Below are 13,340 nucleotides of genomic sequence, written 5' to 3'. Positions count from 1 at the left end.
AACAGAAAACTGCCCAAGTACATAAAAAAATAAAGGTTTACTGAAATATAGTAAATAAAAAATATATACATAGGTTCGTATCAGAGTTATGCTCAGGAACAACATACAATGCTCAAGAGTGCAAACAAAATGGTGCCAGCATCAACATTCTAAACTACCCCATACAGCACACTATTATTTTTTTATTCTTTACTGCAGAAATGTTTGGAGTCAGCAGCACCCTTATGTTCTCCACACAGTGTCCCTGGCAATCCCTGGAATGCATGCGCTGCTTCAGATTACATTGAGAGAACATGAGGGTGCTGCTGGCTGCACTCCATTTTGAAAAAGGGAACAGAGAACACGGGCTGCAGCTTGACTAAATCTCCCAGGCAGCAACTAAAAATATATTTATGTTGTAAGCATACTTGGTGCTGGACAACATTTCCTCTGTCAGTAGCTTGCATAGTTGAAGGAGTCAGATTTTGCAGTAATACAAAACATGGTTCCTCTCATGTAGCAAAATAAATCCTGCAGTAGTCAGCAGGTAGAATTTACCTAGCTACCTAGTAAAACATATCACCAACAACTGTAGCAATCAGTGTCAATTGGACTTGTTTTTGCCAGCTCTAGAGCTTGTTTAACTGTGATGGCAAAGAAAAGGGTTTTGACATTTGACATTTATGCTTAAAGAGAACCCGAGGTGGGGTTCTGACAATGCTATCCGCATACAGAGGCTGGGTCTGCTTATATTGCCCAGCCTCTGTTGCTATCCAGATCCCCCCTACGCTCTGCTATCCCCCATAAATCACAGCCACGCTGTGCGGGCTGTGTTTACCTCTGAAGTGTCAGTCTCGACGATCCCCCCACTTTCTGCATAGCTCCGATCCCCGCCCGCATCCCTTCCCTCCAATCAGCAGGGAGGGAAGGGACGCAGGCCGGGACCGGAGCTATGGAGAAGACGGGGGAGCGGCGAGACTGATAGTACATAGGTAAACACAGCCCGCTGCGTGTCGACAGCGTGGCTGTGATTTATGGGGGATAGCAGAGCGCAGGGGGGATCTGGATAGCAACAGAGGCTGGGCAGTATAGGCAGACCCAGCCTCTGTATGCGGATAGCATTGTCAGAACCCCACCTCGGGTTCTCTAAAGATAAACAGATAATTAGATGAGTGTATATCATTTACAGTGGCTTGCAAAATTATTCGGCCCCCTTGAAGTTTTTCACATTTTGTCACATTACTGCCACAAACATGAATCAATGTTATTGGAATTCCATGTGGAAGACCAATACAAAGTGGTGTACATGTGAGAAGTGGAACGAAAATCATACATGATTCCAAACATTTTTTTACAAATAAATAACTGCAAAGTGGGGTGTGCGTAAATATTCAGCTTTCCTGAGTCAATACTTTGTAGAACCACATTTTGCTGCAATTACAGCTGCCAGTCTTTTAGGGTATGTCTCTACCAGCTTTGTACATCTAGAGCTTAAAAACCCATTGCCATTCTTGCCCATTCTTCTTTGCAAAACAGCTCCAGCTCAGATTAGATGGACAGCGATTGTGAACAGCAGTTTTCAGATCTTGCCACAGATTTTCGATTGGATTTAGATCTGGACTTTGACTGGGCCATTCAAACACATGGATATGTTTTGTTTTAAACCATTCCATTGTTGCCCTGGCTTTATGTTTAGGGTCAGTGTCCTGCTGGAAGGTGAACCTTCGCCCCAGTCTCAAGTCTTTTGCAGACTCCAAGAGGTTTTCTTCCAAGATTGCCCTGTATTTTGCTCCATCCATCTTCCCATCAACTCTGACCAGCTTCCCAGTCCCCGCTGAAGAGAAGTACCCCCAGAGCATGATACTGCCACCACCATATTTGACAGTGGGGATGGTGTGCTCAGAGTTATGTGCAGTGTTAGTTTTCTGCTACACAGAGTTTTGCATTTTGGCCAAAAAGTTCCGTTTTGGTGTCATCTGACCAGAGCATCTTCTTCCACATGTTTGCTGTGTCCCACACATGGCTTGTGGCAATCTGCAAATGGGACTTCCTATGCTTTTCTGTTAACAATGGCTTTCTTCTTGCCACTCTTCCATAAAAAACAATTTTGTGCAGTGCATGACTAATAGTTGTCCTATGGACAGATTCCTCCACCTGAGCTGTAGATCTCTGCAGTTCATCCAGAGTCACCATGGGCCTTTTGACGGCATTTCTGATCAACACTCTCGTTGTGCGGCCTGTGAGTTTAGGTGGACGGCCTTGTCTTGGTAGGTTTACTGTTGTGCCATACTCCTTCCATTTCTGAATGATCGCTTGAACAGTGCTCAGTGGGATGTTCAAGGCTTTGGAAATCTTTTTGTAGCCTAAGCATGCTTTAAATTTCTCAATAACTTTATCCCTGACCTGTCTGGTGTGTTCTTTGGACTTCATGGTGTTGTTGCTCCCAATATTCTCTTAGGGCTGGTGCACACCGAGCGGCTTTTTCAGCGTTTCTGCAGCCGCTTGCGCCTGCGGATACGCTTGGTCAATGTATCTCCATGGGCTGGTGCACACCAGAGCGGGAGGCGTTTTGCAGAAACGCATATTCCCGGGGTGAGGCAATTTTTGGATTGCGGAGGCGTTTCTGCCTCAATGTTAAGTATAGGGAAACGCAAAATGCTCTGAAAAACGCCAGTTCAGAGCGGTTTTGCAGGCGTTTTTGTTACAGAAGCTGTTCAGTAACAGCTTTACTGTAACAATATCTGGAATCTACTACACCAAAACCGCTACATAAAACCGCAAAACACTAGCTGAAACGCTACAGAAAAAAAATAAAAAGAGTTTCAAAATCTGCTAGCATTTTGCGGATCTGCTAGCGGTTTTTGGTGTGCACCAGGCCTTAGACAACCTCTGAGGTCATCACGGAGCATCTGCATTTGTACTGACATTAGATTACACACAGGTGCACTCTATTTAGTCATTAGCAGTCATCAGGCAATGTCTATAGGCAACTGACTGCATTCAGACCAAAGGGGGCTGGATAATTATGCATACCCCACTTTGCAGTTATTGATTAGTAAAAAAATGTTTGGAACCTTGTATGATTTTCGTTCCACTTCTCATGTGTACACCACTTTGTGTTGGTCTTTCATGTGGAATTCCAATAAAATTGATTCAGGTTTGTGGCAGTAATGTGACAAAATGTGGAAAACTTCAAGGGGGCCGAATACTTTTGCAAGCCACTGTATATTCCTTCTGTTCTTCTGTCACTGATACAGATTTTTTTATGACACTTGTGCATGAAACTTAACTGGTAATTTATGAGTTATATTCTACAGGGACTTTGCTGATGATCCATTTTACTCCCATACATACGAATATAATGTGCAGTATATCCATTTTTTCATTCATTTTGCACTTACAAGTTCATACAGAACAGCATGGTGATTATTCAAACAACTATGCTTTATTTCTTACAATCATAACTATACCAACACAAAACATATTTCATTTTCAACAGTGCTCATAAAAGTACTTGGCTGCTAGGTTACTTACTCCAAATGACGCAGCATTTCAGTTGTGCTTTTTCCACCAACGCAATTTAATGCTAGTCGTGGACGGGGAAGAGTCTGCAGGAGACATAAAAGTGTTACCACAGTCTCCATTTGGATGTCAGGTGATTTAAAATGGATTGGATAATTGTTGCTAACTCAATCTAGAAAATGTGTGGCTGTAGCGTATGGCTCTAGTTGGGCGGCACAGAAAAGCCATTACTAATTGAAAACATATGCAGGCATGGAAGCAGCAGGAAGAGAAGGAGCTACTTGCCGTTCCTTTCCACTGTCCTTGTCCCTTCAATGTCCCTCCTTCCACCATGTCCCAATCTCCCCTTCTTTGTTACCCCTATGTATCGCCCCATCACCTTCTGCATTCATCACACCCTGAACATCACTTCCTCATCTGTTCACTGAACACATCTTGCCCTCACCAAGTTCCATTCTATTACCTGTGTCCTTGCTACTGTCCCCTTCAATCTCATGCCCCACCTGTGCACTCATCACACCTTCCTTAATAGTTTTTCTCAAGCTTTCTCCTTCACGGTCTTGAGATACTTTCCCTTCCATGTTCAAACACAAAACACAGATACTTAAAAGTGGACCTAAACCTCACAACATAATTAAATCTCATGTGGGACAGCATGTGATGGGTGATGCAGGGATTGCGTTGACAGGCTACCCCACTGCCACTTTACACTACATCACACTATCCTGGATATATGGGGAGTAGCGTGAGCAGCAGCATTAACAATTTACCATTAAATTTAAATAAATAATAAATTAAAGGACCACTATGGCGAAAAAACTAGGCACTTAAGGGGGCACTACAGCGAAAAACTAAAATTTAAAATATGTGCAAACATATACAAAGAAGAAGTACATTTTTTTTCCACAGTAAAATGAGCCATAAATTACTTTTCTCCTATGTTGCTGTCACTTACAGTAGGTAGTAGAAATCTGACAGAAGTGACAGGTTTTGGACAAGTCCATTTCTTTAGAGGGGATTCTCAGGGATATATTTGTTTTCAAAAGCACTTAGTGAATGTCAGTTGCTCTGTCCAACTGCCAAAAACTGTGTAAGAAGCATGGAAGCTGGCCAACATCATTGTTTAAATCCTTTTTAGGGAATATCTTTATAAAGAATAAAAGCCTTGCTGAGAATCCCCTATGAAGAGATGGGCTAGTCCAAAACCTGTCACTTCTGTCAGATTTCTACTGCCTACTGTAAGTGACAGCATTATAGGAGAAAAGTAATTTATGGCTCATTTTACTCTGGAAAAAATGTACTTATTTGTATATGTTTGCCCATATTTTACAGTTTTTCGCTGTAGTGCCCCTTTAAAATCTGACAGAACTGACAGGTTTTGGGCCAGTCCATCTCATGGGGATTCTCAGGGTTTTCTTTGTTTTCAACAGCATTTCCTGAACAGTTGCAAATTCTAACTGACAAAACAGTGTGCAAGCGATTAGGGAGGCTGGCATCTCAGGGCTTGTTTCCACTAGTGCGGCGTGCGTCTCGCAAGCGATTCGGCCGCGGCGCCGCTATCCCCTATGGCAGAGTTTCCCTGTGCGATTCATGTGCGGGGAAACTCTGCGGAATTGCAGCGGAAACCGCGATAGTGGAAACAGGCCCTCACTATTTTATCAGTTAAACTGCTGTTCCGGAAAGGCTGTTGAAAAAGAAAACCCCGTGAATCCCCCATGAGGAGATGGACTGGCCCAAAACCTGTCAGTTCTGTCAGGCCTGATGACATATAGAAAGTTCTTTCATTCTGTCATGCTGGCTGGGGAAAATATGCAGACGGTTGCAGACTGAGACAAAGTTCGAAAGAACTTTCTTTACGTCTCAGTCAGCATGACAGAATGACTTGCCCTGTAACTGGATAGAGAGTGGCTGGCTGTGGGAAACACACTATATATCCCCAGCCCAGATGTCACACACACTGGCCTCACAACTTCATACCTGTCTCTGGCTGCCATTATATTTTGGGGACAGGGGGAGAGTAGAACAGTGCTTAACACGCTGATGCTGGCTGCTCGTTCTCTCTATCCTCTATACAGCTGCTGCTTCCAGTTCCTGGACGGGGAGTTGTGGGAGGCGGGCTCTCATGGTTGCTTCTTCTCTCGCTCTCTCTCATTGGCTGGAGAGAGGCAGAAGCAGCAGAAAGAGCACTGCTGATTGGAGGGCGGGAGGGAAAAAAAAGCCTGGGGCAGTATGGGGCTTCACAGAGCTGCCTCGCATGCTGGCAAAAGGACCAGGCTTTCTGTAGCTGCGGTGTGCAGATCTGGAGAGTTGACAACACTGGGGGGCGGGCAGGCCCTCTGTGAGCATGGGGCCCCTCACTGAAGTGCTTGCTGTCCCCCCCCCCCCCCCCTGATGGTGGCTCTGCCCTGTAGAGCAGGGGTCCCCAAACGTTTTGGGTCGAGAGCCGGGTCAACATACTTCAGACTGCTGGGGGGCCAGAGTATACATAAAATGCGGGCCAAACAGTAAAGCATACCAGGTGACAACCTGCAGTCCAATTGGACAGCAGTGTCAACTGATGTGGAATTTGATTGGAAACCAGCAAATTACTGCTTTCTGGCTTCCATGTGGATGGTGGTGCCAGCACTGCTGTTCTATATTCGGACCACCAATATTTAAAGATGTAACTGACCACATCAACAAGTAATACATTTTGTGTGTGTGGGGGGGGGGGGGGCTGGTAGAAAAGCCTCAGGGGGCCGCATTCGGCCCGTGGGCCTTAGTTTGAGGACCATTGCTGTACAGCCTCCTGAGATATGCGAGTTGGGGGGGATGGAGGGGGGACTTGTTCATACCTTAAACATATCTTTCATCTCTGGCTTGCGCAGTTGATCCTCCGTGATTACATGATCAGCCCCTAAATCATGAAGTCTTTGCACCAGACTCCGAAGATCTGGCCTGCAGAAAAAGATAAAGCTCTCTAAGTCATAATACTTTTATTTACCAGTAATTAATTGAATACTCTGTTACGTAACAGAATGATAACTGCAATATTGCACTTGCTCTCTCTGCCCAGCGATATCTCACAGTTATAAGACATACAGTAAGTAATCTAAAAGATTATCAATATTTGGAGTCCAAATCAACCTAAACTGAACAAAACCAATTCTAACAGCGATCCAGATGATAAGTGAATATAAACAGTACATTGATTTGAAAGAAGTGGTTGGCAGGGTACATTTTCATGGGTAATATATATTTGCCACTGCAGTACCCTTGAATTTCTCTCTCTTTAAATTAAGCTGGTCAATAAAGTATGACCACATGAAACCACCCAAAACAGGAAGAACAATAGATGCCAGACTACAATTCTAGCACCCCTGCATTACAGTACAAACCATGTATTGAACCGGATTTTTAAATGAAAAAAACAGTACCGGGATACCAGATCACATGATATACAAAGATGGGTATTGTATTGTTTTATGAAAAATATATATGTGCTCATTTGTGTTTGCTGACAACAACGCATCTTTAATGGAACCTGAAGTGAGAGGAATATGGAAGCTGCCATATTTATCTCCATATTAGCAATACCAGTTGCCTGGCTGTCCTGCTGATCCTCTGCATCTAATACTTTTAGCCATAGACCCTGAACAAGCATGCAGCCGATCAGGTGTTTCTGACATTGTCAGATCTGACTGGATTAGCTGGATGCTTGTTTCAGGTCTTATTCAGACCCTTGTGCAGCCAAAGAGATCAGCAGGGCTGCCAGGAAACTGGTATTGTTAAAAATGGCCTCCATACACACTTGGTATAGAATACCCTACATATAATTAGATTAATTAGTGAAAGGTCAGTAACAAGACTGGGTACAAATAAGGCAAGCCAGAGTGTGAGACTCTTGAAAATGAAGATGGAAGGAGGGGGGGGGGGGGGGGGGCAAACTGCACCACATTAATTAAATAGTCTTTCAGCCCTAAGCAAGAAAAAAAAATGAGCACAGGTCATCCTAAATAAATGTAACTTTGATATTAGGGATGGTCAATGAGATCCAAAAGGATTCCAAGTTGATGAAAATGTTCTATGCAGTTTTATGTAACTTGAAAATGGACCAATCTAATGCTGCTGGTGTGGTACTCTATTTGCCAGTTTCAAGCTGAATAAAATTAGCAAAAGAATTTGCATCAACTCTGAATTATTTGCATATTCTTGACCTCTCCTATTTTATATTACAGTACCCTTTTTCACAAGTTAGGAGGGGAAATTCTGTATTCTGTACATAAAATGGCAAAACATCTGCGATAAGACTTAGGAGAAGACTATTGAATCAGAGCCCCAGTGAGATGATGAATACATTATCAAGTCTTCTGCATGCTGCAAGAGCTTTTTTAGTGCTAGTGATTTAAAAAGCTCTTGCTAATGCAATGCTATAGGCGATTTTTACAAAATCACATCCCTCAAGTGAGAGCAAACTCATAGCATTGCATTAGTAAAAGCTTTCAAAATCACAAGCGCTTAGTAAAAGCCTTTGCATTGGGAACCAGCCCAAACAGGAAGACATTGGGCAGACGTCTAGGGTCATTTAAACTGATCTTGCTTTTAGGAAGGGCACACAGACATCGATAAACCCTGTTCGGTTGAGTAAGGTTTTCATAGAAAAATCAGGTTGTTCTAGCTAGATTATTTTAAGTGTAGAAGATTTATAGTTGCACATACCTGTCTCTCACTATGTTTATTGTGGTAATACCCAAGGATGTTGCAAGCTGTATAACAGCCTGTCCAACAGCACTGTTACTGGCATTCTGTATTACTGTATCACCTGGAATGGAGAGAAAATAAAATAAGAGCCAGTTTGTGAAGCTTTCTTAATATGTGATGTTAAAGACTTACCTGGGCGCAGGGTTTCATAATCAGTAAGCAATCTGTACGCAGTGCAGGGGTTAACACTTAGAGTTGCTGCTCCCACCACCGGTATATCACTAGGGACTCTTATTAGTACTGACTCATTGAATACACCTTCTGTCCGCCAAGTACCTAGGGAGCAATTCGTGAGATCAGGTTATTTAACAAAATGGTACAGTAGAAATAAAACTAGGTTTACCTCTCCGTTTCTCTGAAAAACTACAAAGTAGAGAATATGCGCACAGAAAAAGTAAGCAGTGTGCTTGCAAGAGTGGAGTGAATAAACTGCACACAATTTATTCTGAAAGGTCAACAATGCATAGGCCTTGTAATTGCATAAGTGCTTGCAGGGATCTGATTTCATATATTATCCCCCCCCCCCTTTTTTTAAGCAGCATACATCCCGAGCCCTGTCAACTTTGAATATGGGAGCATCATAAACTGCAATGTATATAGATGATGTTATATGGCCCAATTTCCTTGGCGGTTATATGCTCATATCCTTACTCATCACATGCAAAGTTAAAAGAACAAACCAAGTTTTATACAAAAACAAAATCAAAACAGCCCCCTAAAGTAAACATTTTATTCAGCCTTATTGAGCAACCCTGGCTACTCCACTCTCCTCCTGCTATGCTCCTGCTGTGCTGCTCTAAGGTGCCTGGTCATGTGCCCAGTTCCATGCATCACAGCAAGAGGTCAGAATGTTCATATTTATGGCAGGCAAGCATTCATTTTTATCAAGTGAATATTGAAGTGAAACTGACGTAACAGAAATAGTAACCTAGAAAGGAGTCTCATTTTTATTTTCAGTTTAATGGCTTAATTTTTAAAGTCGCAATCTGAAGTATATCTGCCCGCCTCAGGGGAAATGTGAGTATTTTGGGGAGTCCTGTCGGGGCTAGAGGTCCATCACTCCTCTTTGATAATCCAAACTACACACGACAATCCCAGTAGGACTCAACCCAGCATGGATGTATATCCAATCTTTATTGCATGTGTATCAGTAGCAGCAATACAAGAGCATCACAACAGCATGCATGACGTTTCGGGCGGAGGCATTTGAGAAAGGGCCTCCGCCCGAAACGTCATGCATGCTGTTGTGATGCTCTTGTATTGCTGCTACTGATACACATGCAATAAAGATTGGATATACATCAATGCTGGGTTGAGTCCTACTGGGATTGTCGTGTGTAGTTTTAATTTTTAAAGTCTGCATCGGACCATCACAGTTGCAGTTTAGAATCCACACTCTGCCTTCTAGTGATGGTCACGTCTAGGAGACCTCATGGAGAAGCATGCGATCAGTTTGGCCAGTTGATAGATATGCAAGTCTCTGATTTGCTAGTCATAATCACGTGCTAAAGGAAAATGTGATCACAGCAAATCAGAACTTTCCAAATCTATCAGTTGATCAAACAAATCACATGCTTTTCCATGAATTCTCCTAGACATGACCATTACCACAGTAAAGGTGCGGTGCGCAGGGAAGGCACAGCAATTTCACCGTTACCATCGCCGTGGGAGCACCCCCCGGTAACGTATTTGCACCACTTGGCCGTTGCCATGGTAAAAAAAAAAGTTCAGATTTACTCGCGCTTCTTACAGCCAACCCCTTTACGCAGTTTAAAAGGCCCCTAAATTCCTTCCAATATTCTACAGTGTGTCACTATCCTTCTCTGAAAGATTGCCTCCTCAATCGCACTACCATGGCCAGGAGCAACCTGTGCACACGCAGTTTAAGTCTTTGTGAACTGAGCATCCGCAGAACACTTCCAGCAATGGAAGCGCAAATGAAGAGGTGCGTAGATGGGGCTGGGCCTGCAAGTAGCCGCTAGTAGAGTTCTAGTAACTGATCTTTTTGAGGCGACAGTAGCATACTGCAGGGGATCAGAAGGACTCTGAGGGGCCTCATAGACTGCAGGAGGCTGGAAGACCAATTTGTTCCCCTTGGGTATCCTTTAAATGTATGGCTCTGACTTGGGCTGTTACTATATCACTTATTATGCACTGCACATTTTTATTATTTTCCTGATGAAGCCTTTTTAATGTAATAGGCGAAACATGATGAGTTTTGATGTACTTGTGGTGTAGATTTATGTCTATGTGAGGCATAGTTTATACATTGGGCTTATACGCTTTAGTGGGGGAAGGGTGTTCAGTAATGTTGCATCCGATCCTCTCCTCCTAGTGTTAATGCTCTGACCTGATAATCACTGAACGCTGATAAATAACAGGTTTGGTACTTACAATTGTATTGCACCTTAGTGTATAACTATTGTGTTAATTTTGCAAAACAAGCAATTCAGGCCTCTGCAGTGATTGAATGGGTGTCTTGATATATTACAGCACTCTTATGACACTCCTATGCCTCATATGAGTTTGGTGGTGGTAAATAGCCCAATTGTATATTTTAATTGAACGCATCAAAAGTTATATTTTAGGTGCTATAGTATCACCTGAGAAGGGCTAATAGGGGTTCACTTGAGATCCCAGTGTTTTGCGTATTCTTTTAATCAGGATATAATCATGCTTCCAAAATTACACTGCAACACTCTTCAAGCACGTTTCTCATGGCCAGTCTATAAAGCGCCACCACAACTCATCCCATTCAAATTTTTAAATTATGACACAGCTACATGTGGCAAAGAGAAGCATGGAATGCTCTAGAATCAAATGTAGAGGAGAGGAAGAGAGGGAGGGAGACCGATAGCATCATCTAACCCAAGTTATAGTCTTGAAATTCCCAAGGATAACTCCTGGAAAGAAGGGAGGTGGCTCACAATGTTAAAGTATTTAGAAAGTATCTAGGGTAACAACTTAATTTTTCTCCATTTATTTTGGCTGCTGTGTACATCCCTCCACAAACATGTATGCAGCCTGCGCTCCAAGATCTCGCAGATCAAATCACTGAGGTGGAAAGGGAGTACCCAGATTCTTTTTTTCAATCATACTAGGGGATTTCAACAGTGCTAATCTTTCCAAAGAACTCCCCAAATACAGGCAACACGTCACAAGCGCAATTAGAGAAGGTAAGACACTTGATCACTGTTACACTACGACTATGGACTCGTATCACTCTGTCAGCAGGGCAGCTTTGGGGAACTCTGATCATGCTGTTATACAGCTTATCCCAACATACATACAAAGACTAAAAACTGCCAAACCTGTAATGACCACAGTTAAGAAATGGACGAGTAAAGCTGTAGAAAAACTACAGAGCTGCTTTGATTTAACTGACTGGAATATATTTAAAGAATGCACCAGTGACCTAAATGAATACACTGACGCTGTGACATCATATATTACCTTTTGTGAAGAGTCCTGCATCCCCACAAAAAAGTGCACCAGGTACAATAACGATAAACCCTGGTTTACATCACATCTCAGGAAGCTGCGCCTCGATAAAGAAAGGGCATATCGTACAGGCGATAAAGTCCTCTACAAAGCTGCGAAATACACACTGCAGAGAGCCATCACTGACGCAAAAAAAGATTATTCTAAAAAACTTGAGGAAAAATGTTCTAACGCCGACTCCTCCATAATATGGAAATCTCTACATGAAATTACCAGCTACAGAAAGAAATCTCCACTTTCACTACATAACCTGCAGCTTGCAAATGAACTGAATACATTTTATTGCAGGTTTGACACTAACAACAAAAGCCAAACACACCAAGTCAATTTGCATAATTTGCATCTCTGCAGCAGGCAAACTGAGCACTCCTCCAGCCAGCCAAGGTCTCCACCCCCTGCGGTGCCTCAGCATCTACACAACACAGGAAGCCAGACACAATCAGCTAACCTGTCCCAAAATGTGCATGCTCTACCAATATGCCAATCAGATGTAAACAGACTGTTCAAAAGACAAAACATTAGGAAAGCAATGGGGCCAGACACTGTCTCTGCAAAATGTCTGAAACTCTGTGCCGATCAATTAGCCCCTGTATTCACAGACATATTCAAAGTATCTCTGGAACTCTCAACTGTCCCGGCCTGTTTTAAAAGCTCAACCAAAGTACCAATTCCAAAAAAATCAAAACCTACATGTTTAAATGATTACAGGCCTGTTGCCCTGACATCACTGGTCATGAAAGCATTTGAATAACTGATAATGACTTATCTGAAATCCATCACAGATCCCCTGCTGGACTCTTTGCAATTTGCCTACAGGCCTAACAGATCCGCAGACGATGCTGTGAACATGTGTATGCATTATGTACTGCAGCATTTAGATATCCCAGGAACCTACACCAGGATTTTATTTATAGATTTCAGCTCTGCATTTAATACCATAATTCCATCACTGCTGCACAGCAAGCTCTCCCAGCTACACATACCTGAATCCATCTGCAAATGGATAACCGATTTCTTAACCGACAGGAGACAGCTGGTCAGACTTGGGAAGCACACATCAAGCTCTCTGACAGTCAGTACTGGTGCACCCCAGGGCTGCGTGCTTTCCCCACTGCTCTACTCACTGTACACCAATGACTGCATCTCCACAGATCCATCTGTTAAGGTTCTGAAGTTTGCAGATGACAACAGTAGTTGGTCTCATACAAAACGGGGACGAGTCTGCATACAGGCATATGGTGGGACAGCTTTCCTCCTGGTGCAGCAGCAACAACTTGGAACTAAATGCTCTCAAAACCATGGAGATAAGACTTTAGGAGGAGATCTCCCCCCCAGCACCTCCCCTTAACCATAAATGGATCCACAATAACCCAGGTAGAGTCATTAAAGTTTCTTGGGTCCACAATCTCACACAACCTAAAATGGGACAACACTGCCACTATTGTCAAGAAAGCGCAACAGAGGATGTACCATCTACGCCAGCTGAAAAAGTTTGGCCTACCTCAAAATGTAATGGTGCAGTTCTACACTGCAATCATCGAATCCACCATAACATCATCTATGACTGTATGGTTCGGCTCCTGCTCAACATTAGAAAA

General features: G+C 43.0%; 1 protein-coding gene across 1 annotated transcript in view; it reads right to left on the bottom strand.

The window, feature by feature from the left end:
* Positions 1-13,340, bottom strand: part of MECR (mitochondrial trans-2-enoyl-CoA reductase) — a 69,053-nt gene that overhangs the window by 3,110 nt on the left and 52,603 nt on the right. The window contains exons 4-7 of the mRNA XM_068269159.1: positions 8,374-8,517; positions 8,200-8,302; positions 6,336-6,438; positions 3,514-3,587 (exon numbers count right to left, since the gene is read on the bottom strand). Coding sequence (XP_068125260.1) covers positions 3,514-3,587; positions 6,336-6,438; positions 8,200-8,302; positions 8,374-8,517 — 424 coding nt within the window. The remainder of the gene's footprint in view (positions 1-3,513; positions 3,588-6,335; positions 6,439-8,199; positions 8,303-8,373; positions 8,518-13,340) is intronic.

The sequence above is a fragment of the Hyperolius riggenbachi genome, chromosome 2 (genome assembly GCF_040937935.1).
Source record: "Hyperolius riggenbachi isolate aHypRig1 chromosome 2, aHypRig1.pri, whole genome shotgun sequence".
NCBI lineage: Eukaryota > Metazoa > Chordata > Amphibia > Anura > Hyperoliidae > Hyperolius > Hyperolius riggenbachi.
The sequence above is the reverse complement of the archived record's forward strand: the minus strand, read 5'-3'. Positions and strand labels throughout refer to the sequence as shown.